The sequence below is a fragment of the Bos mutus genome, chromosome 3, assembly GCF_027580195.1.
Source record: "Bos mutus isolate GX-2022 chromosome 3, NWIPB_WYAK_1.1, whole genome shotgun sequence".
NCBI lineage: Eukaryota > Metazoa > Chordata > Mammalia > Artiodactyla > Bovidae > Bos > Bos mutus.
Genome location: NC_091619.1, coordinates 93,722,377 through 93,741,902, shown reverse-complemented (window position 1 = coordinate 93,741,902; position 19,526 = coordinate 93,722,377). Strand labels below are relative to the sequence as shown.

At 54.1% G+C, this 19,526-nt stretch overlaps 1 protein-coding gene across 1 annotated transcript; it reads right to left on the bottom strand.

Moving 5' to 3' along the window:
- Positions 1-3,310: 3,310 nt before the first annotated feature.
- DMRTA2 (DMRT like family A2) lies at positions 3,311-6,694 on the bottom strand. The gene is given in 3 exon segments (XM_070364820.1): positions 3,311-3,964; positions 3,967-4,503; positions 5,879-6,694. Coding segments are annotated over 3 exon segments (1,665 nt in total). The 5' UTR covers positions 6,495-6,694; the 3' UTR covers positions 3,311-3,452.
- Between the last annotated feature and the right edge of the window lie 12,832 nt (positions 6,695-19,526).

The window sequence follows — 19,526 nt, the reverse complement described above, 5'->3', positions numbered from 1 at the left end:
GGCTCTTCCTCACCTGCCCCACCCCAGGAGGGTCCTGTGCAGGTTATATGCTTAGTACAGGTTCTGGCACACAGCAGACACTCAGTAGCATGGAGCTGCTGCTGTTGGGCTCAAAGGGAAGTTAATTTTTAAAGACTACTATTTCAGTGGTGTGCCCTGCAAGGCAGTCCAGCCCAGAGTTGGCTCCAGCAGGCTTAGGGGAGGGTTTGGAAATAAACAGCCAATACAGATCAAGGGAACTTCTGTCCCATCTTCCCCTCCCGGGATAAAAAAGGTTATGTTCCCATCTTTGTCCTCTATCAGGGGAGACAGCACCGCCCAACTCGAGAACCCCAAGCTCTTCCCCAATGCGGATCCCAGCTACCTCAGGCCCCAGCCCCCTCCAGCCCATCGAGGAAACTCCCTGAACCCGAGGTGCCTCCTCACCCACCCCCGCCACTCCCACCGGTGCTACTAGCAACCTGGCTTGAGCTTCCTGGGCTCCCGACTCCCACTCCTCGAAGATGTCCGACTCTGAACGGGTCAGTCTTAGCCTTCCTGACTGCTCAGTGGACGGTGGAGTCTGGAGCGCCAAAGATGTAGGCCTTCGCCAGGCGCCGAGGCCGTGACTGACTGCCCTGGGTTTCCAGCAAGAAACGAGCTGAAGAACCAGCTTGAAGAGAAACCCTGGAACCCCACTACCCCAGCCCCTCTAACTTCCACCGCCTGAGAACCGTTCTGAGTTCTATGAAAGATGACGTTCGAACCTAACGGAGGCTCCGCGGCCTCTCTGGGCGCTAGGAGAGTCGTTTCTCCTCCCTGGGCCGCGTGTGTACACAGGAGTGCAATTTTCGCAGAGCCCCCACCGTCGGTCAGCTTCAAGAGAGGAGAAGAAGGAGTAGGCCCAGTGGGAAAATATAAAGGGAAAGAGATCCAAGGTCCCCGGATGGGTGGACAAGTCCCTGAACCACTCTGGATCTCGGTTTCCTCCTGATTTGCCTGCGAGGATGAGCTAAAATAATACCCTTGGAATCTGTGAAGCTCTAGGTGTTTTAGAGAGTGGGTAACACGGGCCTATAGGCAGCCTCCCCAGGCCTGGCTTGAGGACCATCAGGAACCAAAAACGTCAGAGCATCCAGTATAGATCCCTCCTGAAACCAAGACATCAAGGCCGATCTTAAGTTCACCTCGAGTGGGGATGAGGGCAGATACTGAGGAGGGGGTGGATAGAACCCGGAATGAGAGAGACCGCGAGGCATCCGAAAACCTGAAGTGAGAGGCAGGACAGCGCAGCCTGGAAGCACAAGCAAGTTCACACTTCTAGAAGCTCCGCTCACTTTCTCCCGCTTTCCTCTCTCCTTCATAGGTAACTCTCTCCTCTTTTCTTTTCCCCCTCTCTCTCCTTTCCTTCCTTATCTTCATTGCCTGTCTCGAGCCATCTCTGTCTTGCCCCATCTTTCTTCTCTCGCTCCTTCTCACCGCCCCCCACTTACAGCTCTCCCTCACCCTCTCACTTTATAACCAAACAGCCAAACCCCTTTCCAATTAAAGTGGAATTAGGCAACTCAATCAAATTAGTTCCCTATTAAAGCCCTTCTTTATTAAACCGTTTTCTTGTCCTGCTATTAAGTTTCACCGCCTGGCGGAACTCGAGTCGGCCTCAGAAGTTTACCTTGGGAAGTCGCCGGCCCAGCCTAGGGGAGGGGGCGCGCCCGGTTTCTCGGACAGGGGGAGTGACCCAGCTGGGAGCTAGAGGGACGCGGGAGGCCGGAGGAGGGGGTCGGTCCGGAGCCGCTAATTTCCTCCGCTCCGCTGAAGCAGGGAAGGAAAAAGGGGTGCGGAGTGAGGACTGAGGTCTGGCTGGAAAGCGCGTCCTCACTGCTGCTCTCAGATTTCACTGCCTAGGGCGAAGGCAGCACCCCGCCACCCCACCACTCCAAAATAACTCCCAGGCCTCTGGCGGAACACGGTCTTAGCCTTCCCGCCCCAGTCGCCTGATTGTGCCTAGGCTGCGGTTCGTTCCAAAACCCAGCAGAGAGGCGCGCGGTGGGCGCCCAGATCTGCGCCCAGAGAACAGGATCCGGGCCTCCAGCCTCGCAGGATTCCAGAGACAGAGAGCACTGGCCAGGCGACCCCGCCGCCGCCCGAGCGGGAGCTGGAGGGACACCAGGTCCCACGCGAGCAGCGGGCGCCACTCCTCCTGGAGGGCCGAGCGCACGCCTCTCCCAGGCGCGGCTCGAAGTCCCCTCGTCCAGCACCCCCGAGGGTCGTAGTACCCGCCGGACCTCGGCCAAGCTTCTCCCAGGCACCGCGGTTCCCGCGAGAAATTAAGATTTTTCAACCCGGCCGCCCGAGAAGCGGGACGGGATTCGTTGCTCTTTTCTTAGAAAATAACATTTATTTCTAGCTCATGTCTATGCAAAGGAAAGCACAAAGTGAGCCATTCTCTGCAGCAGCGTTTCCCGCTGCCGGCCCTTCGGCCGAGGTGTTTGGCGAGTCCGGGGAGGCAGGGATGGGCTCCAGCGGGCGGCTCTGGCTCAGTCACACGTCACTCCGTTCCTGCTTTCATGCGCACCTTGACCGTTCCTTAGGGAAAGACTGGCCGCAGGCAAGAGGGGCGGGTGGGCAGGATTCGTCTCGAGTTTACGATATATTTCATCTATAAAACCTGATAAGTACAAAGAGCGCATAGTCTAATTTTTTCCGTTTTGTCCTTTTTTTTGCTTGTTTTTGAATATTTTTCACGTTAATACCGAGGTCACCTACAGATTACAATTAATAACTTAGAATTCCATTTTATAACATTATACACTGGCTTGTATATATATGTATAGTTTATATATAGATTTATACATATATAAAAACTCACACTGCACCAAGGAAACCCATGCTTATCGGCATAAGCAACAAAGAGAGCGACAAATACCGCAACGAGGAAAGTGCACCTTAGAATTTCTTTTTTTTTTTTTTTTACAATTGGTATCGATATATATGTGTGTCCCAAAGACTCAACTCAGTGCCAAGAGATTTATACATCCTAAATTTATATTTGTTAGAATATTTAAACTTTTTTAAGGAAAGGGGAGACACATAAGACAGACTATCCTGCCATCCATTTGCGAGCGTGGGCAGGTGGGACAAGCATAGAGACAGGAGAGGCAGGAGCTGGCCCGGCGGCTGCAGCCTCTGAATTCTCAAGAATTCCTGGCCTTTCGAAGGGCTGGGGAGCCTTGATGAGGAGGTTGGGGTCGAGGATCTGGGCGGCGCATCCCCTCCGAGAACATTTGCACCCGAAGCTGCTCCTCTCTGCTCGGCTCTCCCCACCCACTGTCCAAAACAAAACTGAAAACCACCGTGGAGCGAGAGGACCCCAGCCGGGGCGCAGAGAGCGCACCAGGCGAGGCCTGGCGGCGGCCTGCAGGAACCAGGCTGGAGTCCCTGTTTGGGGGCCGACAGGCTCGGGGCTGCTCGCCCTACTGCTTCTCAGGGGCGCCGTTGACCATGGGCCCGTACAGGCCGCCGCCGTAGGTCGGCTCCTTGTGCACAGCAGCGGCGGCGGCCGAGCGGTCGCGCATGAGATCGCTGAAGGCGTAGTCCATGGGCGGCCGGAAGCCAAGGGTGGGCACCAGGCCAGCGGTGGAGTAGGGAGCCATGAAGGCCAGGCCGCGGCTGTGCGCCGCCGCCGCCGAGTAGGCCAGGCGCAGGGGGCTGAGGCCGAGCGGCGCGCCCAGCGGGTAGGCGCCGGCGTCGGCGCCGAAGTGACTGGCGTTGGGCTGCAGTGGCGAGAAGGCCGAGCGACTGCTCAACGAGCCCAGAGCCCCGGGCGCCATGGCGCCGGCCAGCAAAGGTCTGTGGTGCGGAGGTGCAGCGGGGCCCGCCTGCAGCGGCGTGGGGAGCCCCGGGCCCCCGGCGGCCGCGGCGTCCACGCGGCCTGGCCACGCGTCGTCCGCGGCGCCTACCGCCCCCACTGCGGCCTTGTCTGGGGTACGGTGGGGCCGAGGCCGGCCGCCAGGCCCCCGCGGTGGTGGTTGAGCACCTGCTCGATGGCCTGCACCACGTCGCCGCCACAGCCCTGCAACACCAGCTCCAGGACGCCCCGCCTGTGGCCCGGGAAGACGCGCGTCAAGATGTCCAGCGGCGTCCGCTGCCGTGGACCCGGGCCCCCGCCCAGCCCTGGCGCAGGCGAGGCCTCCGCCTCTTCTTTGTCGGCCTCAGAACCGGATTCTGAACCCAAAGGGCTGGCGGATCCCGGGCTGTCCTCCTCGCCGCCACCTCCGGGGCCAGCACTGCCTGGGCAGCTGCCACCTGCCTCCTTGGAGGCCCGGGCCAGGGGTGACCCCGAAAAGGACTCGCCGTCGCCGTTCTCCGAGCCCGAGCCTGGCCGCACCTCTGGGGACGATGTCCCAGGACCCGAGTCCGCGCCGTCGGGTGATAAGGGCTTTCCCGGCTGCGGTTGCGGGCTGCCTGGGCGGCCTGCCTGAAGCAGCGTCTTGGGGAACAAGTCAAACTTCTGTAACTTGGCCTCTAGGAGGGGAGAAAGGGTAAGGAGGGGTTAGCACGGAAATGACCGCACCCTGTGGCACCTGAGCCCTTCGGATCTCAGCTTCCTTTCCCTCTGAGCCCCACAACCCTCATTCACTGGGCTCCAAAGCCCGTCTTTTTGCTCCAGCGGTCCTTCCCCTCTGAACTCCTATAGCCCTAGCTCTCTTTCCAGGCTGTCAGAGCAGTCTTTCTGTACCCAGAACTCCAGCCACCTATGCCCTGTCAACTCAATGTCCAGTGACCCTCTTCCTACGACTGTGCCCAACATCTTCACTCTTCCTAGTCTTGCTCTGCTCTGGAGAAGTGGCCTGACCCAGAGTTCAAAAAGTAGCCAACACAACTCGCACCTGTACCACCACGCTGTATAGAAGGCCTCACTCTATCCCTGTGATTCCAAGAGCCAAGCCAGCCTCGGGTGTTCTCTGGCCCTGGGCAGCACAGCCTGTAAGGGAGGGTACCTTGGGCGTTTATAAGATTCAAGCCTCTCTACAGGCAAAAGTAGAACCTCTGTTTTAATCCATCCTTTCCAAAATCAAGAGCTAAGAAGTTCTTCCCTCCCAAGCTGGAAGCTGAGACAATCCGCCCCCCTCACCCGCCACCCCACCCCCCCACCCACCCCCACCCCCGCCCCGCACCCCGGCCTAATTCCCAGCCCTACCAAAACAGCCTAAGGAGTCTCAAAAAGAGTAGGGCAGGGGCTAGAGGGGGAAGAGGAAAGGAGATTGAGAGAAGGGAGAGAGCGCATACTCTGAGAAAAGGGAGACGAGTGGGGAAAGAAGCTGGAAAAAAGGAGCAGGGCGGTTGATCAGGGAACACTGGGAACAGAAGAAAAGGAATCTCGCCCGGGGAACTGAGGGGTTTAAAAGGAATTCAGTGTCTTCAATACTAGAGAAAAACAAGAGGGGCGGGGGAGGAGATTTGGAGACAGTGGGATTTCTGAAGAGAGTTGGGAAGCAGAGGGGCGAGGGCGGGGGTGGGGGGTTGGGGTGGGGTGGGGAATCTGCGGCATGTGGAGAAGCGCTGAAAGAAGGAAAAGATAAGACGCGTGGGTTTTCGCGCTTGGGAGATGACCCAGTGAACTAATCAAGGAAGCTGGGACATCCCTGCGTTTGGGTAGAGGCGATAAGATTAAAACCTTTACTTTGGGGCCTGCGGTGGGAGAAAGGAATAAAGTGCAAATGCTTCAGAAAGGGGAGAAAGGAGAGTTTTGTGTGTTTATGGCCCAAATTAGCAGTTGGGTGCGCGGCCAACTCCAGCAGTTGGGGCATTTGGAGAACGGGATTCTACTCTTTCAGTATCGAGATTAAGTCCCTAAGGCCTCGCACCCCTGGACCCGTCCCTGCTCCCCTCTCCTCACCTGAGCTCCCCGCGCCCGCGGCGCCGCCCCCGGTCCCCGCGGGCGCTCCTGCTCCCGGCCCCCCGCCGTCGGCTGCGCACACAGAGCCAAAGACCTCATAGGCCGGTCGCGGCGGGATGATGCCATTGGCGGCGGCCAGCGCCAGGCCCTCGGCGGTGCCGTAGAGCAGCTGTAACTCGCGCGCCTCGTTCTCTTCCTGCGCCTGTTGCCTGCGCAGCGCCACCTGCGCCGCCATGACGCGCTGGCGCTCGGCGATGAGCGTGCACTTGGCGCACAGGCAGTCCTTCCAGCGGCAGTAGCGCTTGTGGCCCTTGAGCGCAGACACCACGCCGTGGTTGCGGCAGCGCGCGCATTTGGGCGTCCGCGGGTACTTCTCCGCAGCCCGCAACAGCAGCGGCGGCGCCCGTAGTAAGCCGCCCGCCACGCTCACCGGTAGCGAAGCGGCCGCCGCCGCCGCCGCTGCCACCGACGCCACCGAAGCCACGGGCGGCCCCGTCGCTGTCGCCGCCGCCGTCGCCGCGCCGGGTACGCTGGGCAGCTCAGAGCGCAGCTCCATGGCAGGACCTGGCGTGTAAGACCGTGGGAAGAGAGGAGAAACTTGCGGTGAGGAGCGCATGGTGCACTAAGCTAAAGCGCACCCTTGAGGAATCCAGGTTTAGAGAGGGGCATATCGGCAGCGGAGAGTTTGGCTAACAGTTACCAAATTGCTGGGAGGAGTTGCTTTGGAGCCTCCTTGTAAATGCCCAGCTCCTTCACCCCACTCCCTTCAGAGTTCTTCTTATAACTCATTTATGCACTGTGTGTAGATTTCAATTGAATCAGTGGTTCCGCTGGGGAAAAAAGTTTGAAAGTCACTGGTTCAGATGAGTGTAACGTGGGTTCTTTTTCTTTTTAAATACCCCCAAACTTTAGCATAACTGAGGTTAGTCGGGTAGAGAAGAATGTTTGATGGGACTCGGATTAGAGAAAAATTTGACCCAACAATTAGACTGATGCCAAGACCAAAACGGGGAAATCCGGAGCGAAACGTTCGGTTTTGTAGAAGGGTGACGAGGAGGGAGGTACTAAAGCATGGAGATCAGCTGGTGGGGCTGGAACAGTTTTCTCTGGTGAGAGGTGAATGAGAGAGGAAAAAAAATCAAGAATAGGAAAAAAAAAAAAAAAGCTCTAGGAAGTGGAGTGAAGGCGAGGAAACAAACTCAGGGGCAAAATTAGGCCTAGGGGCCCAGGGACCCGTGGGAATGTGGGGGCTCCAAATTCCAAGGTACGAGCCTCCAGAGAGTAAGAGAAAATGGTTGTGGAGCTGAGTTTAGGAGGCCTGGGAATGAGGACTAAAGAGGAAATTCAGAGCAAGAAATTTCTTTTCAATAGGCAAACCCACCCCGAAGGTTAGCATGCGAGGCGAAAAAAACAGCGGGAAACAGATGATACAGGGGTCTGGGACGAGGTCTGGGAGAGAGGTGTGTGCATGAAAAAAAGAACCCTCAGGCATAGGCTGGGCTGGGAAACGAGTAAAAACTACAAGTTTTTAGCCTTGTAGTCTGGAGTAGTCGGGGAGGAAAAAGTATCTTGCAGAAGTTAGGCACTGCAGAAGAGAGAGCCTTTTCGCTGAGCTACTCACCCAGCCTTCCCCTCCCCTCCTGGTTTAGGGATCCTAGTCGTCAGACACGCCCTCCCCATCCTGGCGCCCCGCGGGACCCCACTCGGGAGCAGATTTCCCAAGTTCTGGTCTCGGAGTTGGGTTCGTGGGACTTGAACGGCCCAAGCTGGTAGGTCCGAGGCGTTGGGAGTCGCCTCTGGAACGGGGTCTCGGAGAACACAGGAGTCCCCCCTGCGCCTTGGCCTCTGAAGGCCCAAGGAGGCCCAACTCTTAAGCTTCCGCCGCGGCCTCCTCTGGGTCCCGGGTTCCCGGCCTGAGCCCAGGACCGGGTCCTGGTGTCTCCGCGCAAGAATTCTGGACCCGGTTCCAGTGAGCGCTGCCTCTTCCCTCAGGCCCCTCGAGCCGCGCAGTCCCTAAAGCCAGAGTGGCCCGGGCTTCGTCAACAGGGGCGGAAGGCCGGGCCGCGTCCCCCCGCCCTCCCTGAGGCCCTCAACTACCTGCCTTGGGCTCGGGGATCCTCCTCCGCGGGCGCTGCGCGCGCCTCCCAGCTCCGCCCGCGACGCTGGTGCTCTCGGCCTCTTCCCCTTGCCCCCGGCCCCTGATCTGACCACGTCACCCTCCTTCAGTCACCATGTCCGAACTTCCGGACCCCCTCTGAAGGCTGCGCAGTTCAACCCTTTCGTCGGAAATCGGAGCCGGGGGACCGTTTAGGGATCGACTGGCTGGAACCCGCGACCCGGCCCTCGCCGCGTCCCTTCGCTGAGCGCGCCGGACGCTGCGCACAGCCGGGCCCCAGTTGCCCGGCGCTGCCAGACTCTCAATGAGCCGCTCGCCCGCTCTATTGTTGCTCCTTAGGGCTCCATTAGACAGAATTGGACAACAATGTGGCGCCTGCCATTGGCCAGGGGAGGCAGACGGCGCTCTGATTGGCCGGGCCCGCGTCCGGGGAGCCCCGCATTCTACAGTGTCCGAAAGATTCGAAACTCCAAAAGCTTCTCTGAGCGCCTCGGGGAGGGGAGGGGGCGCGCCAGGGAAGGAGTGGAAAAAAGTGGGCAAGGAGGAGCGTTGAAAATACCGTGACAAGTAGTTTCCGTGTGCCTGAGAGCGTGTGAATTGCGCCTAATTACCGTGTCCGGTGCGCCTCTACGTAGACGTGTGTAACCCTTCGGTTTCTGGGGCGCGGGCTCTGCTGCGCCGCTCTCACTGGCTAGGGGCGCTTGGCAAGGCCGACATTCCCAAGTAGCCCTGGCGGCTGGGGGCGGGATGGGGGCAGGTGACAATTCAATTACCGCGGCCGGGGTGGGGGTGGAATGGGAGCACGAGGGTGGAGAAGGGAGGGTGCTCATGGCATAAATGCCAGGATGATTTTTCCTGCCTTTATCCCGCTCCGTTTCGGCTTGTTCCCAAGTCCGACGCGTTTGGGGTAGTTGAGACAATTTTTCCCCCCTTTGCCGCCTTTAAAACGCAGGTCCTTTATTTTAAAAGTCGTGATACGATAGGCATCACGGAGGGTAAGTGTGGCTTAACGATTTTCGTTTTTAGAAAGGGGCCGGGAGAGAAGAAATGAGATTGCGCTTCCTGTCGGCGCCCGCCGGGCCAGAGCGCTCTGCGCCTTTCCCCTCCCAGCCCCCCTACCCCGTCCTTCTGCCCCATCTTGCGCTTTCTTTTCCTAGCTTTTGCAACATCCAGATACCTTTTCTGTGGTGGTGGGGTTATTTTCATCGTTGTTTTAAGTTAACAAACAGTTTGATTTTCTTTTTTAAACGAAAATGAAAAGTGGCCTCTCCGACTCCCCAGATCCCCTTCAACGCAGGACACACATCAGTCTGTCCTTCCGGTCCGGAGACAAGGTCGCCGCGGGCCCCCAAGAGTAGTTTTAACTTTGGTCACACTCTCCCGTCCTGACGTCACGGCTCTGAGGAACAGCTCGGTGCGCTGAGGTAACAGGTTTCGGATTTTGTTTCCCTTTTGAATGGCAACATCTGGAATTAATGCCGCGGTCCTCGAGCGGGATCGCTTTGGGTTTTTCTAGCTCTGACTCTTTCCCGTTTCTTTCTTTTTCTCGTTCTAATGCTCTCTCATTCTTTTTCTTTTCTCTTTACTCCGAAAGTAAAGAAAATTCATTTAATTCATGAGCAAAGAAAAATGAATTTCCTGTCGTTCTCTCTCCACTCCCGACCAAGCTTTTCAGCGTAGCTTTTTCGAACTTCCAGGGCCCCCACGCTCTGGCCCGCCGTCCTGGGCGCGAAGATTCGGCTGGGGCCCTCCGGACGCAGCCCTTCCCACCTGGAAGGTCAACTGCTGCCAGCGCAGCCGCCTCTGAGCCCGGGGCTGGGCAGCTGGGGTGGGAAGGCTAGACAAGCGGGGTTGCCGCCGCATGCCAGAGAACATCGCTTAAGTTCCTCAGCGAAGCCAAGCCGGGGACCCCGGCAGGGGAGGGGCTGGTTCGAGGAAGCGCCTGGCACGTACGGGGAGATTGCTTCCAGAAAGTTGACCAGGCCCGCACGCGACATGCTCAGACCTTGACCGTCTTCGATAATGATAGAAACCGGGCTGTTCGCCCCTAGCATATTCCATTCGCTGGAGCCTGAGAGAGAAAAGTGTCAGCCCCCGTTGGGTCTCCCGCTCTGAGTGAGGGTAAGGGCGTGAGTCTGGAATAACAGTTCTTCAGGGGCGTAGGACCCAGACCCCCACCTTCCAGCACCTTGACAAGGTTATGAGGTTAAGGAAATCTATGCCTTAACTGCACCCTAGCGGGGGCGGGGTGGGGGGGCGGGTGGCTGGAGGAGAGAGAAGAGAATGTGGCGCCGGGGGCCAGGCGCCTCCCAGAGCTCCCTTGGATAAAGTTTTCTAGTCATTTTAAACCCCAAACGAAAAGAAGTATAGACGTCCGCCTAGTTTGGGAGGCGCAGGCGGGGGTGGGCGTTAAGGCCAAGCCGCTATGAGATTCCCTCTACTCCCATCCCAGTGATCCTGCGGCATCCAAGGGTCAAGCCACAAGGTTTGGGGTCCCCGTATTTTATCCCGCTGGTGTAGAAGGAATCTCATTTCCTTAAGACGGGGAGAGGACACAGCCTGGAGCCCTGCTCAACCAGAGGAACCCAGCCTCCCTAGAGCCTGGCCTTTCTCCTCGCATTCACAACCCAATAGGTCCGGGACCAGAACCTTTTCTTTTGATGTCCCTGAGGTTCTGATGTCCCCCTATGCTCATGTGAGTGCATGTGTCATGGAAGGAGTCAGAGTAACCGTCCTCCGACGAGGTGGCTGTACTCACACCTCCATAGGCCACTTCGGGCTAGTCCTGATTTGAACTGTGCTCTCAGAGGGGAGCAGACCGGAAGGGGGTCATTGGACCTGGCCGCCAAGGGTGGGGAAAGCATGCCCAGGTTGAGGCATTAGGGGGTATGCCCCTTACGCACTCCGCAGTGTGGCTTCACAGCTGGACATACAATCTGCACCTCATTCTGCACAAGTCTTGGACACACCCTCACACCTGAGCACCTCAGGTGGTGCTGCTGGTTTAGTCGCTTAGTCCTGTCCAACTCTTGTGACCCCATGGAATGTAGGCCATCAGGCTCTTCTGCCCATGGGATTTCCCAGGAAAGAAGACTGGAGTGGATTGCCATTTCCTTCTCCAGGGGATCTAAATGCATCTCCGACGCTGCTCTCCCATCCCAGAGGACCCCTTCTGAAAGTTTGATGGACTTTACAGCCCTCTCATAAGCATGTTCTCATTCTGAGACATACACTCGGTGTGTGACCTCTCACCCAGAGCTCCACAGACTCCCACCCAGGTGACTAAACACCCAGACCGGAGCATAAGCACTTGTGCCTGGCTAGTCCACGGACCTAACACTACTACAGGCCCCAGCGGGCCGCCGGACCCTGGGCAGAGAAAGTCAGACCTCTGGGACAAATGAGGTGAAGAGAGCAGAAAGCCCGCCTTCACACAATCGCACACATATTCACTCGCTTACGCATGTCCTCTTAGCTCTAACTCATTTGCACACACAGTTCTGCTGTGCCAAGGTGTGGGGGCCCCGGGTGAGCGCTCCAAGCAACGAAAATCTACTGCTTGCATGTCTGAGACTGGCTCCCAACCTTCGCCCCCGCCCAGGCAGTGGTGGGGTACAAAGGGACGGCCCTGGTGGGGGCCCAGGGTGATGCCGGGGGTGGAGACTGTAGGAGGGCGCGGTGGCGCTGAGTAGGAGCCGGGCCGGGGACGAGGATGGGGGACCCGAGAGGCATTGACTTTTGCGCTGTTTGCCCTCGGCAGCGGAGCGAGAAGACGCCATCTGTTTGCCGGCTGCGGCGCGTCCCGTTTAATTACCCTCCCGGCAGCCTAATAGAGATGATATTAAACTAAATCTTTCTGACATTAAAAGTAATTATCCCCAAATCAGGGGCTTCGGGACGGAATCGCCCCTCCTGTCTCTGCCCTTCCCCTGGCCGCGCCAGATTCCGTTAGTTTGGCTGAAACTCCTTACCGGGAAAGGGGCGCGGGGAGAAGAGGGAAGGTGCCTTTGGGAGAAGGAGTCTACGCAGGCCGCCCCAAGCACGCTGTTTCCAGTACAACTACAGACGCTCTTGTGTATACGATCTGCGCATGGATACACACACACCTGTACACGCACAGACACACAACGACAACATCTTCCTCCAGTTCAACTCATTAAGACTGTCTGCCGCGTGCACCCCCATTTGGACAGGGAGAAGCGCAGCCTGGTTTGCAGTCTCGGTCCCCAGCCCCTAAAATGGTATTTTTGCGTGGTCGAGCCCTCGGATCTGGCCTAGGCCAGAACCAAAGACCTAGATACAGGTTTGCAGCCACAAAGACCCTCTGCCATCGTGGGGCTTGACTTCTCAGGCGCTCGTCCTGCGAGGGGCCCTACGCCGCATGCTTCCTTCACATGCGATCATTAAGTCACACCACCCTCTGCCTCTGAGAGGCAAGTCCTGTTATCCCACTTGACAGGTGAGAAGACAGACTCAGAGAGGTGAGGTGACTTGTCCCACATCTTACGACTAGTACGGGACACAGCAGAATTCGAACTCGGCTGTACCAGGAAAGCCAGAGTCCAGGTTCTGCCGGATTCCAGGCGCGGGCTCTTGCTGGGCACGGTGGATGTCTGGGCCTGAGGCCCCTCTCGGAACCCTTACCCTGGCGCCCGCAGGACCGGCCTCTTCCCAGGCTTTCTCAACTCCCCCAGGGAAGGAGTGAATTGGAGACCTAGCTGCAGGCGGAGGGAACGAGGGCATCCACGCGGAGAGCGCGGCCGGAACCCCAAGGCAGAGCCCCAGCCGCAGCCCTCCTCTGGTTCAAGCCCTTGCCTCTGCAGGTCGTGCCCAGGAGGAGCGGCCGCCCCTTGCCGCCTGGCTTCCCATCTCCACATCCTTCTTGTTGAGCGTATCTGAGCCTGGGACAAACGCGCAGAGAGTGATGTTCATCACCCTCTTACTTGCTTCTAGTTCTGAGTGCCTACTGTGTACCGCTACTCTGCTAAACGCTTGGTGTGTGCTGTCTTGCTTGTTCCGCAGTCCTTGGGGGACGTGTGACGTGCGCCTTTCCAGATGAGTCGGCCGAGGTTCCAAGGTTCAGCGAGGCGACGTGACTTGCCCGGAGTTGTAGTGTTGCTGAGCCCAGAGGAAGACCGGCACCCAGATCCGACTCCCACTCCCAGGCGTTTTTCTTCTCACCTTCAGTTCTGGGCTGGTAGGGTCAGACCTGGGGGCTTTCAGTCGATTCCATTCTATTCAACTCGCTGGTTATTCACGGAGACGTGAACGTTGGTCATCGTTCATTTCATTAATGTCGAGCACCTTGTATGTGCCTGGGCCTGAGGACTGGAGATAAGTCAACCGTGATGGGCCCTTAAAGAGTTCATTGGCCAACTGTGGACCCAGTCACTTAACAATGACCTCACAGGGAGTACAGGGCTGAGGTGTGAGTGGGCAAAGAAGGGTCAGAGGAACCTTCTGAAGAAAGGGACCCCTGATGCAAGACTAAGGTTTCCAAAATGGAAACATTACTGCCTGTTCTGTTAAGTAAAACATTTTAGATATTTCAGCAAAGTGTATCTGAAATATTTCTATGTGCCTACATTTACAAAAATACACGTTGTTACTTTTTAAAATTTGCAAATATGATACGCACTTTTCATAGCAATCAATGTATCTACATAATCTTTTAAAGAATAGCTTAATATTTCATTGTATGAATGTACCTTAATTTATTTAACCAATTCCCTTTTAATAGGTATTTAAGTTTGTTCCCAATATTTGCTATAATAAAAAAATACAGTGAACATCCTTTGTGAATTTGCCTAATTATTTTCTTAGGACAAATTCCTAGAAATAAGACTGATTAGTCAGAGGGTCAGAGGCTTTTTTCAGTTTTTGATTGCAACCTGTCAGCACTCAGGAAAAGTTGTATCAGTGGATACACTCAACAGCAGTGCATTTTGCTGATCTTTTTCATCTTTTCCAGTTCAAGCAGGAAAAGGGGATCTTATTGTCACTGTAATTTGCATTTCCTTAGTTTTCCCCATATGTGTTGGTCACTCATGTTTAAAAAAATCTGTGTATAGCTTTACTTATTTTTCTAACAGATAGCTTCTCTTTTCCTTAATTTGTGATTGCTTTATATAGTAAAATCAACAGTACCCTCTTATCTGGACATATGCTGCATTTCTCCAATTTTATTGATCTTATATTGCTATTGTTATACCAAAACTAACACTTTTCATGTAGTCACATCTGTCATTTTTTCTTTATTCTATTTGCAGATCATACTTAACAAAAGTTTTTCAAATCCAACTATCCAAAAGCATTTACTTATATTTTATATTAGCACTTTAAATTTTACATTTATTTACATTTTTGAAATTAATTTGAAAATTAATATTGGAATATGTGAAGTAAGTTTGTGGTTTAATTTCCCCCCAATAATTAGTCAGTTATTACAGCACCGCTTAATGACTCACCATGTCCCCACTGACAAAATACCATACTCTGCTTTCTCAGGTGAACTCAGGTCCTCTCTGCGCTTTCTCATCTAGGGAGCTATTTCCTTTTGCCCTAGTCTCACCCTTTTGATTATTGTAGTTCTGTAATGCTTGAAAGGGCAAGTGACCTTCTGATTCCTGATTCTTCCCTCCCTCCCCAAATTCTCATAGTTATTTTGAAAAGATAGTCTTCTAAATAAATACATTCGAATTTTTAAGGCTAGTTCCAAAAAGAAAGTGAAAAATTTAAAACCCTTTGGAAATTTGATTTAACTGCCTTTAGACATTACTTTGAGGGAGATTATACATCTTCACAACATGGTATTTTTTCATCTAGGACCCAGAATGACTTTTACTTATTCACAACTTTTACAGCCTTTTGTAAATTCTGTCATGCTTTTTTTCCCCCTGTAATTCTGTTTCTTAAGCATTCTTTGGCATTTTATATGCTGTTGTGAATGGAATCTTTGCACTCATTACAGTGTCTTAACTAGTTATGACAGGAGCACAAGAAAGTTATGGGTTATAGTATATTTATCTTGAAACCAGTCTCCTTTCTGACCCCTCCCCCTTTTAAATTAGTTCTCACAGTTTCCTGGAGCTGAGTTTGGAAGGACCTGGAATTGACCAGGCCAAGCAAGGGAGGGAGGGAGAGGCAATTTTGCACAGAAAAAACCATGCAGAGGCCCATGTAATTTGCAGGTCCTCCTGGGACTTTGGAGATGGTGTTCACCTGCAGGGTGGTCTTCTGGAGCATTCTTCTCCTGGTCTCCATCTCCCAAGACGGCCTTTGGAAACAGCAATTGGGGAATCAGCCCTGGGGGCCGACAGGCCATCTAAACTTAAGCCACTGCTGCGCTTTGTGACCCATGCTGGGCTCACCTCCTGGCCACCCTGAAATCAGACTACATGGAGGAGGGCAGCAGCCAGGCTACCGAATTTCAGGGGAAGAGAATTCGAAGAGGATGAGCATTAGGGCTAGGCTCTCGCCTGAGTCTGAGTTCTGACTCCACTTCAGAAATGCGTGGAGGAACGCGTGTTAGCTGGTGTATGCACCCAGACTGTAATCCCCAGGTCACTGACCAAAATGAAGATATGAGGGAGGGATGGGGCTTGGAGGGATGAGACCTAACCCATCCTCACTGGCAGCCCCAGCCCCCACCCTGGGCCTCTTTCCCTCAGATAAAAGAGTTCTGCTACTCTAACTTCCACCCCCACAGCCCCACCGCCCATTCCCTCCACCCCTTCTTTTGAGCTAGGACCGCCCTAGTCTTTAAACTGTGTATGGTGGGTGAGTTCCAAGCTGCATGACTGGCTCAGGACCCGAAATTGGTTGGCTTGGAGCCCAACATGTTAGCTCTCTTTCCTGGCCACGGTGGTGGCAAGGTTGGGGTCAGGGAGCTGGCTCACAAATAGGCCTTTGTGCCCCAGTGGGTGGTTCAGACTCTAGGCTTGAGTGATAACTAGGTACAGACCACCAACCCCGCCCCCCCTTCCAGGTTCCTAGGCCCAGGCCAGTAAGTTACCTGGAAATTTCTACTGATGCTCTAGTACCCAGCCCCTTGGATCCCTTACTGTCCTTGCCAGAGGCACAGTAGGCACAGTGTGACCCTGCAAGCTCTCCAAGTGCCTCTGCATGCCCCTCTCCCCTCTCTGAAGCAATCTACATCATGTCGTATCAGAGGAACCTGAGAGGGGAAGTGACTTTTCCAGGCTCATACAGCTGGGTGCGGGGTAGGGGAAGCGAGCTGTTCTTTGCATCTACAGAAGAGACTGGTTGGCGACTTGGAGGAGTTGAGGCCACTTTCTTTATCCGCATTTCTCTGAACTGATCCCGTGGGGATGGGTGGAGGAAGGTGTTGGAGCCTCTTCTCTTGGGGGTTTCTTCACTCCTTTCTGTGCACCTAGAACCCCCCTTCACCCCTCAGGAGGGGCCACACTGTGCCTCACTGCTGGGCAAGACTCGAGCACCACCTTTCACTCATCCTCGGCACTTTTGGTCACAAGGCCTGGCTGAGCAGGGCTGCCAGTGTGGAAGCGAACCTGGGCTGGAGTCCTGCTTTTGTCACATCTCCTCCTTTTTGTCACATGGGAGTAGAACTAAGGCTTTCACGGGAGCATCGTGAGGCTTCAGTAACACAAGTGAAGTAAACTCCTCAGTGTCTGACACGTAGTGGACTCAGCTGTACTGGATATTCTTATTTGTTAGCAGTTGTTGGATGAATGATTTTCTTTTTTTTCAGAGAGGAAAATTGTTCCTTTTTCAGTACTTTTTTTTTTTTTCCCTCCATTAGAAGGAAGACTGGGGAGGTGATGACAAGAGGTGCCTCCACACTTGAATCAAAATCTGAAAACCCCCTCCAGAGTCAGAATTCTGATGGATCTGCATGGCTCAGAGAGCTTGTAGCGGGCCCGGGGTATTCCCTTCCTCGGTCACTTCACCCACTCTGCCCAGCACCTTCTCCTGGGACTCCATTAACCAGAGCATGTCTGCTACAAAGCACAAAGTGGTACAGTGTCAGTAAGAAAGGAGCAGCCCAGCTCAGGGCACACCCCCAGCCTCTGGAAGCATCCCCTCCTTTCTCTTCTCAGAGGCCTCCACTATTTGGAGCTGCTGATTCCTAGGAGAGCTCCCCTAGTAGGCCCTGGACCCCCATGACACACTACCACTTTTATTCCACAGAACCTGTTCTTCATTCTGTGTTCATGACTTCCCATAGCACGTAAAAGACTCATAAAATGTACCCCTTTTAGTATGAAGAAACGGAGGCATGTAGGCAATACCTGTGTAAGCCAGTTCCCCACTGATGCTTGGTGTGGTTGAGGAGGCCAGAAGGGAGGCCTTGGCTAAGTCACTTCATTGCTCTGGCCCTCCATTTTCTCATCTGTAGGTAGGCCTGCTGATCTGGAAACGCTCTGAAATGAGAGGACTATGCAGACCCCGCTATGAAGATGATGATCCCTACGTAGGATGCGCCATCCAGCTGAGGCCCTGGCATCCACCTCTGGAGTACAGCAAAGTTCCTGGCCTCCACACCTGGTTTCCCATGCATGTGCTTCCACCTGACCCCCCAAACACAGAAAAATTTCAGTAAGACTCTCCTTGTTGCCACCTCCTTGGAAAAGTCCTACACAAATGTTAGCAGTTTGTGCCCAAGGAAGGCAAGAAAATTTCCAGGGGGCTGGAGACCTGAGCCCAGAGGGGCAGATCTGATTCCTAGGATGCCTACCTTCTCTAACTCTGGGATCTGACTCTTGGGCTTGGGTGGCCCATTCATTACAGAGGGTACTCTGGCCAGAGCTCCTAGATGGGGTTCACCCCTCCCCAGAGCCCCTCTGACTGCCTGCATGAGGGCCTCCTCTGGGGTCCCACATCTCCTGGCACTCCTCTAAGCATTGCCCACACTGCCTTGAAGTTCGTGGCCCCAGGCCAACCTGGGACTTCTGGGTCAAGGGTAGAGGCTGCGAATCTGTGTTAAACAAAAAGCCTAAATGATGAATGGATGTGTGAGTCAAAACTGACCGAATTTCCATAAGGAAAAGAGCACTTAGGTGCCCTTAAAAGTGCTTCAATTAAATGCTGGTTTGATGAAAATGCATGATGGAAAAAGCGTTTATCTTAGAGTATGCTATATAGTAGCTGTGAGACTTTGGGCAAATGATTTAACCTCACTAAGCCTCAGTTTATCGATGTAAGAGACAGGGATTGTAGATCCTGTATATTTCACCTCAGAGGGCAGTTTTGCTATTCATTCATTTATATAACACTGACTGTCTGTGCCCTATGCCAGGCCCGGTGAGGACACACCTGTCATGGTCCACAGAGGAGACTTCTGTGCAAATAATCACAATAATGTGATAAGTGCTCTACTGAGGGTAAGCGCAGGGATTAGAAGGGGCCCTAACTCGTCCTGGGGATTCTGTGAGGCTACCTGGAGGAGGAGTAGTGGGGTGGAGTGATCATTGCCTGAGTTCTGGAGACAAACTGCCTGTGTTTGAATCTGACTTCTTGGTTTACCAGCTGTATGACCTCGGGCAAATTACTTACCTAATCTCACCAATGTGCTTTAATTTTCTCACCAATAATGTGGGGATACTAATATTAATAGTATTTCATAGGATTGCTGTGAGATGTAAATGAGTTAATACAAGTAAAGCACTTAGTGCTTGGCATATAGTAAACATGATATAAATATTCACTATCGTAACAGCCATCTATCAAGCACCTACACAGGGCCAGGCCCGTGCTAAGGGATCTGTCAATGTTCAGATTGACACGGACTCTACCCTCATGGAGGCAAAATCTGAACTGAGCATCAAAGTACAAATTGCTTCTTATCTAAGGAAAGTTTGGAACAGAGAAGGCAAAGGAAGGAACTCAGTGGGTGCTGACATTTCACAGGCAAGCAGAGCAGGAAGACTACAGAGCGGACAGAGGGGGGCCTTTCAGAGAGGTGGGAGGGACAATAAAGAAGTGCAGAATCCTGGAAGGCAGAGGGGAGTGGGTGAGAATGTTCACTATACTCTATTATCTGTGGGCTAGAAGCTACAGCTACTGAAGCAGCTCGTGGAAGGCGCCTCACTGGAGGGGAGACAGAGCAGGCATGAGCGTTGGGCTCAGATCCAGACTGGAAGGTCAGCTTCTTTCTCTACTTGGACACGTCTCTTGGACAGTGTCAGTTTCTCCGAGCCTCAGTTTTCCGGTTACATAAGAGACACTAACAGTAGGGACCTTACAGTGATGCTGAGGCAGTTGTGGGAGGACAGTGCATAGAGCCCCCAGCACCGTGCAGGTCTTACCTGTGCACTCAACACCAATTCTTCTACTCTGTCTCTCCTCACCAGTGCCAGTTGGTTTTGCTCCAGCTCCAATTAATTAACTGCTTCAGTTACTACTGGGTGCACGACAGCTACATGCCAGACCCTGGGCTGGCTCAGAGAATAAACAGATGACTACAATCTGGTCTCTGCTCTCACAATGTTCCCAGAAAGGCTGGATGTTAGAGATGGAAGTGACCACCTTATTAGTATTGATACGTGACTA